The following is a 10509-nucleotide window of genomic DNA, read 5'->3' on the forward strand; positions in this document are numbered from 1 at the left end:
GGCTAAAATGCGGTTTTAACCAATCAGCATTCAGGATTAGACCCACCCGTTGTGTAATACCTCGCAATAGAGTATTCTAATCATTAGGTTTGGAAGTGAATTCACGATTTACAGTCAAATATTTCCAATCAGCAAAGTAAAAGAGATATGTCCTCTCTCAGCAAAAACTCCTATAATGATTATCAACTAGCCCCACCTGAAAGACGTTTGCCTTGTGTTCATGAACGATGGTTGAAGGATTTAGTAGTCAGTCAGTCTGCCCACGTGCACATAGTTCTCACAATGTGTGTTTGTATCCGTGTGTGTTTGTGTGTCCGTGTCTGTGTGTGTGTCACGGTCTTCAAAATGAGCGGATCAAGGCGCAGCGTGAGTATAGTTCCACATATTTATTTAAGTGAAACTAACAAAACAAAAATAACAAAACTTACAAAGACCGTGAGGACGTAGTGCCCAAACACACTAACAAACAAAATCCCACAAATGCAGGTGTGGAAAAAGCATACCTAAATATGATCCCCAATTAGAGGCAACGATTACCAGCTGCCTCTAATTGGGAACCACACAAACCACCAACGTAGAAATCTAAAAACTAGATGACCCCCCCAGTCACGCTCTGACATAAACACCTTAGAGAACCGAGGGCTCTCTATGGTCAGGGCGTGACAGTGTGTGTGTGTGTAATAGCGGTACTACTAGTGCCATTCTACTAGTCATTATTTTGATAAACACTTTATTAAATAATACTCAACACAATGTTGACTAGTGTTCAATTTACTAGTGGGTGGGGTGGGGGGGGGTCAACATCTAAATACATAAATTAAAGAAGTCTTAGTGAACAGTATAATATTTACATGACATTAATATTTTCATTCTGAGTATATTTTAAAAATATATTTTTCTATTTTGAAAAATTGGATACGATATGTATTTTTAAATCTTGTAAATTTCACCTACTTTTCTCCTTGAGAACTACCTTAGTTTGAACTGTTAGAGAGTAAATGGAGAACTTTCAAGGCTAAGACAATGTTGTTAAAATGTCTGAATATTTTCCAGAACAGATAACTGATACAGTCCTTCAATAACCCTTCTACAAAGTGAAGAGCAGGTGACCACTGAAGGTGCTGTGGCGATGTTCGTTATCATATATCTTTCTCCCAGCCCAGAGATGCATGTAGACCACATCTCCTACCTCCAGCAGCAGTGACACTCCATTGGAGGAATTAATACTACCACTAGCTTGGTGAGCATGTGCAATAGCTACATGATGTCCATTCTTATGCAAGGCTGCAGTTGTAGGAACTGAACTATCACCCCCAGCATTGATGTAAAACCTGAAGAGGTAGAGTCCTCTCACTGGTGCTGTGAAGATCCCTGTATCAGAACACAACATTCACATAGAAACAGTCATCAGAGATGATACGAGGACAGAGGATTATTAATTACTATGTTTTCACACAGACTTATAAATACTGATGATGTGAATATAGTGTACCTGTAGTGGGGTTATAAGCATTGCCAATGTTTGAGTAGATATTTCTGTAGACCAGGGTGATTCCAGTGTTGAAGGGTCCAATGTGTCCATGTTGACCAGGTGGTGCTAGTGAGGCTGAGAAAGCCACCTTCCTGTCTGTGGGACAGAGATGAGTCAGCACTACTTTATCTAACTGGACACTAGTTGGTGTAGATTAGACATGTTATCAACAATAAGGTCAGTCATTCAGACCATATATATATATATTAATAGTGTCAGAACTAATACTTCATTTTCCTCCCATTACCTTGACTGTTTCTCTTCAGAACTTCAACGTGTCTCTCAGTGATGTCAGAACGAGTCTCCATGGAGTTTAGTTTCACTGCTTGTGCTGAAATCAGATACATGATCAATAAACAAGTCAGTGAGATTTAGTATAAATGACTCATGATGTCATCTTAATTAGTATAAAATACACTTTGGGTCTGAACCTAGACTCAGATTAAGACCCTCGTGTTATAACAACAGCTATGAAAGAGATCATTCTGATTTACCTTCATTCCTATTGGTCAGTTCCTCCACCTGTCTCTCACTGTCTGTCAGTCGACTCTCACTGGCTCTCAGTCGGTCCTCCATGGCTCCCAGTTCAGTCTTTGTGTGTCTCAGCTCAACTCTCTGCTCTGCCATCATGGTGCTCATCTCTCTCAGCACAGTGTGGATGTCAGGCTGGCAGGTTTGCTGGCTGTGTGTTAATGCAGCTTCAGCTCTCTGTTMGTCKGTCTGAATGTCATTCCCTCTGCTCTCTCTGTCCTCATAGTCAACCTGCTGGATCTCATTCACACTGACTCCATCTCTGTCTTTGTGGACCTGGGCTCCAGACAGACAGCAGTGCAGCAACACCAGCAGAGATACAACACTCTTCATTCTCATTCCTGGATGATGATGTCCTCTTCTTGTGGTTATTTCTGKTGTTATTTTGGAGTCTCAGTTGTCCCCTTTATATCCTGTCCTCTTKAACCATGACCTGGTGWTAACTGGGACARGTGRAGATATGAAGTCTAACAACAAGGTGGTAAATCAGACTGATTCACCTCATGATAACTTTTATCTGATTTCTATGGTCCTATAATAACCATGTGACACAGCAAACAGAACAAAGGATGCATTCAATTCATAGCAATAAATGATTTACCTCCATTTCGGCTTCAAGTATAAATTCATAATATAGTATTCTAATCACTACGTATGGAACTATATTAATTATTTATAATTTTAAAAATCCCATCAACAAAGTAAAACAGAAATATGCCTTCTCAAAAATAAGACATATAGTGATATAGAGTGTCAACAAGCCACAGCTGAAAGACCTTTGCCTTGTGTGGATGAATGGTGGTTGACGGATTGAGTAGTCAGTCATTCTGCCCTCGTATGAACTGTAATCACAGTGTGTGTGTGTGTGTGTGTGTGTGTTAGTCTGAATTGAAACTGAGTCATAATTATAATATATATTTTTAACACTTTTTTCCACAATACTTAACACAGTGTTTATTAGTCTTCAATGTACAGCAGGAAATATATGTAGGAAAAGGAACATCTGTTTCTTTACATTGATTCAAGACATACTGTACAGTATATTATTCACAAGACATTTACATTTTCATCCTGAGTCATTTGTTATAAATTTCCTAATTTCAACACTGAGATATGCTATGTCTTTCTTATGTTATTTTATTTAAAGTTTTATTACATTTTCTTGTTTTTCCAAATCAACAAATAAAACACATTCCACATGCACAGATGTGTCTGACATAAATAATATAATAGAATATAAAACCAAACAAACAACAAATGTGCAGCAGTACTATCTGTGATCATGTTAGCTATTTCCAGCTTTAGCTGAGACAACGACCAAATCATGAGTTTTTACAGCACCTTACACAACATGTACAGTGCCTTCGGAAAGTATTCAGACCCCTTGATTTTTTCCACATTTTGTTACGTTACAGCCTTATTCTAAAAATTGATCAAATATCAAAACATCCTCAGCAATCAAAACATGAAGACACGGGTTCACATCAAACTGTACATCTAGTATTTTGTGTATAAAAGTATGTATAGATTATCAAAATGTGGTAATCTCTCTTCAACTCCAAAATACATGCATATAGGTTCCACTTTCAGAGGTACATCTTTAAACAATCAGGAGAAAAGTCTGTATGTGGAACGTTCTGCGCCACGAGCAGTCAATCTGTCACGGAGGTGGAGCAAGAACTCAGGTGTAACCTGTGTTTATGGCGCACGCAAACACTAACACTAACGCAAACACTAATTTTCATGACTGTACCCCTAATCCCCTATCTATTATAGCTGTGGTGCTAGCTGTCGTCATGATGCATTGGAGGGATAGTTCAAGCCTGAATCTATTTTCATGGAATTATATGGTGCAGATCTTTTGGCTTCAACTGTAGTGCTGGTCTGCCCAAATCCACAACATGTTAACATGGATCACAAACAGACCAAACTCAATGTGGATTCAGATAGAGGCCCAATCATGTGTTTCATTGACCTAAACTAAATTATATTCATGAATAAAGTTAGTGAAGTGGGTAACATAGCCAAAACCTTGGTGATTGACAGCACTAGCATGGAAGGACTGTAGGAAATACCTTGGCATTTCCTCCCAGATATGCTCTCACTCACCTATAGTATGCAACCCAGACTTGCTAAATGCCCTGAGGGATGCCACTCTCCTATAGTATGCAACCCAGACTTGCCAAAAGTCCTGAGGGATGCCNTTAGTTTATGTCGCAAGAAACAAAGAGATATGCTGTTGGATCTGACAATTAATCTTGATTGTTGTACAGTCGTCTCAAATAAAACTGTGAAGGACCCTGATGAACATATCAAGAATATTTAAAGGACAGCTTTTTTCCATCTTCGTAACATAACACACGGCTACTAGAATCTATAATAGAACCAAACAATGAGAACTTATTACTTCAGTGCTTGCCTACATTGCCTTCCTGTTAAGGCTAGGGCTGATTTCAAGGTTTTACCGCTAACCTTTCAAAGCAGTACATGGGCTTGCTCCTACCTATCTCCGATGCAGGCCTCCTTATAGTCCCTAGAATTTCTAAGCAAACTAAGAAGACTCATCTCTTCAGTAGGTCCTATGATTGAGTGTAGTCTGGCCCAGGGGTGCAAAGGTGAACAGCAAAGCATTGGAGCGACGAACCGCCCCGCTGTCTCTGCCTGGCCGGTTCCCCTTTCTCCACCGGGATTCTCTGCCTCTAACCCTATTACGTGGGTTGAGTCACAGACGTGACTGTCCAGGTCCAGGTTTGCACCCCCTCGGGCTCATGTGGGGGAGGAGATCTTCGTGGGCTATACTCAACCTTGTCTCAGGATAGTAAGTGTTTAGCCTGTTGATATCCCTCTAGTGGTGTGGGGGCAGTGTCTATGCTGCAGTAGTCTAGTTAAATAAAGGTTAAATATATATATATATTTTAAATGTGCCAGGGGGCTAGGGTCAGTCTGTTATATCTGGTGTAATTCTCCTGTCTTATCTGGTGTCCTGTATCAATTGAAGTATGCTCCCTCTAATTCTCTGTCTCTCCTCTCCCGGAGGACCATAGCCCTAGGACATTGCCTCAGGACTACCTGGCCTGATGACTCCTGGCTGTCCCAAGTCCACCTGGTCATGCTGCTGATACAGTTTCAACTGTTCTGCCTGCGGCTATTGAAGCCTGACCTATTCACTGGACGTACTATCTTGTCCCGGACCTACTGTTTTCGACTAMCTCTCTCTCTCTACCACACCTGCTGTCTCGACCTCTGAATGCTTTGCTAAGAAAAGCCAACTGACATTTACTCCTGAGGTACTGACCTGTTGCACCCTCTACAACCACTTTGATTATTATTTGACCCTGCTGGTCATCTATGAACTTTTTAACATTTTGAAGAACAATCTGGCCTTAATGGCCTTGTACTCTTATAATCTCTACCCGGCACAGCCAGAGGAGGACTGGCCACACCTCAGAGCCTGGTTCCTCTCTAGGTTACTTCCTAGGTTCCTGCCTTTCTAGAAAGTTTTTCCTAGCCACTGTTCTTCTACATCTGCATTAATTGCTGTTTGATATTGCTGTTTGGTTTTAGGCTGGGTTTCTGTACAGCACTTTGTGACATCTGCTGATGTAAAAAGGGCTTTATAATACATTTGACTGATTGATTGATTGATAACAAAGAGTATGAATACTTATGCAATTAAGGTATTTCTGTTTTCATTTTTCATATACATTTGCAGAAATTTATTAAAACCTGTTTTCGCTTTGTCATTATGGGGTATAGTGTGTACTGTAGATTGATTTAATCCATTTTAGAATAAGGCTGTAACGTGAAGGGGTCTGAATAGTTTCTGAATGCACTGAAAATGACTCATGATGTCATCTTAATGAGTATAAAATACACTTTGGGTCTGTATCTAGACTCAGATTAAAACCTTTGTGTTACAACAACAGCTATGAAAGAGAATATTCTGATTTACCTTCATTCATTTTGCTCAGTTCCTCCACTTTGGATTTCAGCTGGACTTTCAGTTCCTCCACCTGGCTCTCACTGTCTGTCAGTCGACTCTCACTGTCTGTCAGTCGGCTCTCACTGGCTGTCAGTCGGCTCTCACTGGCTCTCAGTCGGGCCTCCATGGCTCCCAGTTCAGTCTTTGTGTGTCTCAGCTCAACTCTCTGCTCTGCCATCATGGTGCTCATCTCTCTCAGCACAGTGTGGATGTCAGGCTGGCAGSTTTGCTGGCTGTGTGTTAATGCAGCTTCAGCTCTCTGTTMGTCAGTCTGAATGTCATTCCCTCTGCTCTCTCTGTCCTCATAGRCAWCCTGCTGGATCTCATTCACACTGACTCCATCTCTGTCTTTGTGGACCTGGGCTCCAGACAGACAGCAGTGCAGCAACACCAGCAGAGATACAACACTCTTCATTCTCATTCCTGGATGATGATGTCCTCTTCTTGTGGTTATTTCTGCTGTTATTTTGGAGCCTCAGTTGTCCCCTTTATATCCTGTCCTCTTCAACCATGACCTGGTGATTACTGGGACACGTGTAGATATGAAGCCTAACAACAAGGTGGTAAATCAGACTGATTCACCTCATGATCACTTTCATCTGATTTCTATGGTCCTGTAATAACCATGTGACACAGCAAACAGAACATAGAATGTCTAAATGTCAATAGCAGGTTTATAATATATTGACCTTTGCCTTTTGGTCTCATTGGTTATTACCTCATAATATATTCTTCTAATCATTAGGTTTGGAAGTGAATGAATGATTTACAATCAAATATGTTTCATCAACAAAGTAAAACAGAAATGTGCTCTCTCAGCAAAACTCATCATGATATACAGTATCAACAAGCCACACCTGAAAGACCTTTGTCTTGTGTTCATGGATGGTGTCAATGTTTACATGATTTTGGATGACGGTATCAGTGCTCACTTGTGCACAAATGTGTGTGTGAGAAAGACAGAGAGAGAGAAAGACAGAGAGAGACAGTATGTATGACATTATTAGTTATTTTTCGTGTCTTTTGATACTTTATTACACAACACAGTGTTCACTAGTCTTCTAGGTACTTTATTACACAACACAGTGTTCACTAGTCTTCCAGGTACTTTTTTACACAACACAGTGTTCTCTAGTCTTCTAGGAACTTTATTACACAACACAGTGTTCACTAGTCTTCNCCTATAGTATGCAACCCAGACTTGCCAAAAGTCCTGAGGGATGCCACTCGCCTATAGTATGCAACCCAGACTTGCCAAGAAATCCATGAGGGATGCCACTCACCTATAGTATGTATTTCAGACTTGCCAAAAGTTCTGATGGATGCCACTCACATCGTATGCAACCCAGACTTGGCAAAAGACCTGAGGGATGCCGATTACCTATACACTGTAGTATACAACCCAGACATGCCAAAAGCCCTGAGGGATGCCAACTTTAATCTTTGGCGTATTCTGGGGATCAGGACCTTTTCAGACGTGTTTCATCACAACATAACTACACTGACATCCTTTCAAGAGCTCTGCAGTGAATTCAATGTGCCAAGATAATAAAATAATATATATATCTTCAAATTAGACAGGTCATTTCCTCATTCCAAGGGGAGGTTAAGAGTTCAGCTGAATGAAGTTGAGACCCTTCTTGCTACAGCACAATCCATCAAAGACTAAATCTCCTTTATCTATAGACTCCTTTCTGAGAACGTAGGCTCCTCCTTTACTACGGTGAATAGAATCTGGGAAAAGGATCTCTGTCTGGCGATCAGTGATGAGTTATGGGTGGATGTTTGCTACAAGGTATACTGCTCCTCTACTAATGTAAAAATGAAAGAATCTAATTACACATGTTTATACACATGGTATTACACCCAAGTGAGACTCAATAGAATGAATACAGACATTTCTCCTGATTGGACGAGATGTACCTCTGAAAGTGGAACCTATATGCATGTATTCTGGGGATCAGGAATATATGCATGTATTTTGGAGTAGAAGAGAGATTACCAGATTGTGATAATCTATACATACTGCTATACACAAAATACTAGATGTACAGTTTGATGTGAACCTGTGTCTTTATGTTTTGATTGCTGAGGATGTTTTGATATTTGATCAATTTTAGAATAAGGCTGTAACGTAACAAAATGTGGAAAAGTCAAGGGGTCTGAATACTTCCCGAAGGCACTGTACATGTTGTGTAAGGTGCTGAAAAGATTTGCTCGTTGTCTCAGCTAAAGCTGGAAATAGCTAACATGATCACAGATAGTGCTGGTGCATATATGTTGTTTGTTTGGTTTTATATTTTATTATATTATTTATGTCAGCCACATCTGTGAATGTGGAATGTGTTTTGTTTGTTGATTTGGAAAACAAGAAAACTTAATAAAACTTTAAATAAAATAACATAAGTGTAACGGCTGGTTTCCTCCTCTTCGTCTGAAGATGGGATCGGGATCGGACCAAGACGGATCGGACCAAGACGGACCAANAGTGTAACGGCTGGTTTCCTCCTCTTCGTCTGAAGATGGGATCGGGATCGGACCAAGACGGATCGGACCAAGACGGACCAATAAAATAACATAAGAAATACATAGCATATCTCAGTGTTGAAATTAGGAAACCCCCAGACGTTCCATGAACGCCCTCCAGACTGAATTGACGTGAATTGGGGACCTCGATCAGACACTATATCCTCAGGCACCCCATAGTGCCAGAAGACGTGTGTAAACAGGGCCTCCGCAGTCTGTAGGGCTGTAGGGAGACCGGGCAAAGGAAGGAGACGGCAGGACGGCAGGAGAACCGATCCACAACGACCAGGATCGTGGTGTTACCCTGTGAGGGAGGAAGATCCGTGAGGAAGTCCTCTGATAAGTGCGACCACGGCCGTTGTGGAACAGGTAAGGGCTGTAACTTCCCTCTGGGCAGGTGCCTAGGGGCCTTGCACTGGGCGCACACCGAGCAGGAGGAAACATAAACCCTCACGTCCTTGGCCAAGGTGGACCACCAGTACTTCCCACTAAGACAGCGCACTGTCCGACCGATGCCAGGATGACCAGAGGAGGGTGACGTATGGGCCCAATAGATCAAACGGTCGCGGACAGCAGACGGAATGTACAGACGCCCAGCTGGACACTGGAGGGAAGTGGGCTCTGTACGTAACGCCCGCTCGATATCCGCGTCCAACTCCCACACCACCGGTGCCACCAGGCAAGAGGCCGGAAGTATGGGAGTGTGATCTATGGACCGCTCCTCTGTGTCATACATCCGGGACAGTGCGTCTGCCTTAGCGTTCTGGAAACCTGGTCTGTAGGACAGGGTGAAAACAAAACGGGTAAAGAACTTGGCCCACCTTGCCTGGCGAGGGTTCAGTCTCCTCGCCGCCCAGATGTACTCCAGCCTTCAGAGCCTTGACAACAGCCAACAGCTCCCGGTCCCCCACATCATAGTTTCGCTCCGCCGGGCTGAGCTTCTTCGAAAAGAAAGCACAGGGGCGGAGCTTTGGTGGCGTACCTGAGCGCTGAGAGGGCACGGCTCCTTTCCCAGCCTCGGACGCGTCCACCTCCACTATGAAGGCCAAAGAGGGATCCGGATGAGCCAGCACGGGAGCCGAGGTAAACAGAGCCCTCAGGTGACCTAAAGCCCTGTCCGCCTCAGCCGACCACTGCAGTCGCACCGGTCCCCCCTTCAACAGTGAGGTAATGGGAGCCGCTACCTGACCAAAGCCCCGGATAAACCTCCGGTAGTAGTTGGCTAACCCTAGAAACCGCTGCACTTCCTTTACCGTGGTGGGAGTCGGCCTGCTGGAGGTCATTTTGCAGGGCTCTGGCAGTGCTCCTCCTTGCACAAAGGCAGAGGTAGCGGTCCTGCTGCTGGGTTGTTGCCCTCCTACGGCCTCCTCCACGTCTCCTGATGTACTGGCCTGTCTCCTGGTAGCGCCTCCATGTGCTCTGGACACTACGCTGACAGACACAGCAAACCTTTTTGCCACAGCTCGCATTGATGTGCCATCCTGGATGAACTGCACTACCTGAGCCACTTGTGTGGGTTGTAGACTCCGTCTCATGCTACCACTAGAGTGAGAGCACCGCCAGCATTCAAAAGTGACCAAAACATCAGCCAGGAAGCATAGGAATGAGAAAGTTGTCTGTGGTCACCACCTGCAGAATCACTCCTTTTTTGGGGTGTCTTGCTAATTGCCTATAATTTCCACCTTTTGTCTATTCCATTTGCACAACAGCATGTGAAATTTACTGTCAATCAGTGTTGCTTCCTAAGTGACAGTTTGATTTCATAGAAGTGTGATTGACTTGGAGTTACATTGTGTTGTTTAAGTGTTCCCTTTTATTTTTTGAGCAGTGTATATATATATTAATAGTGTCAGAACTAATACTTCATTTTCCTCCATTACCTTGACTGTTTCTCTTCAGAACTTCAACGTGTCTCTCAGTGATGTCAGAACGAGTTCTC

The 10509-nt window shown here is 42.8% G+C and overlaps 1 protein-coding gene across 3 annotated transcripts; it reads right to left on the reverse strand.

The window, feature by feature from the left end:
• Positions 1 to 791: 791 nt before the first annotated feature.
• LOC112071227 (caprin-2) lies at positions 792 to 6573 on the reverse strand. 3 transcript variants are annotated; one of them, XM_024138682.2, is made up of 4 exons: positions 6015 to 6568; positions 1779 to 1862; positions 1493 to 1627; positions 792 to 1371 (listed from the first exon to the last, which is right to left on the reverse strand). In XM_024138682.2, the coding sequence occupies exons 1-4, from the start codon at positions 6463 to 6465 to the stop codon at positions 1088 to 1090; spliced, it is 954 nt and encodes a 317-aa protein (XP_023994450.2). In that variant the 5' UTR covers positions 6466 to 6568; the 3' UTR covers positions 792 to 1087. The 3 variants fall into 3 exon arrangements, with proteins under 3 accessions (XP_023994450.2, XP_070295414.1, XP_070295415.1); XM_070439313.1 differs by lacking the exon at positions 6015 to 6568 and adding an exon at positions 2026 to 2607; XM_070439314.1 differs by lacking the exon at positions 1779 to 1862 and having other exon boundaries at positions 6015 to 6573.
• Between the last annotated feature and the right edge of the window lie 3936 nt (positions 6574 to 10509).

Source organism: Salvelinus sp. IW2-2015, unplaced genomic scaffold, assembly GCF_002910315.2.
Source record: "Salvelinus sp. IW2-2015 unplaced genomic scaffold, ASM291031v2 Un_scaffold1551, whole genome shotgun sequence".
Classification (NCBI taxonomy): domain Eukaryota; kingdom Metazoa; phylum Chordata; class Actinopteri; order Salmoniformes; family Salmonidae; genus Salvelinus; species Salvelinus sp. IW2-2015.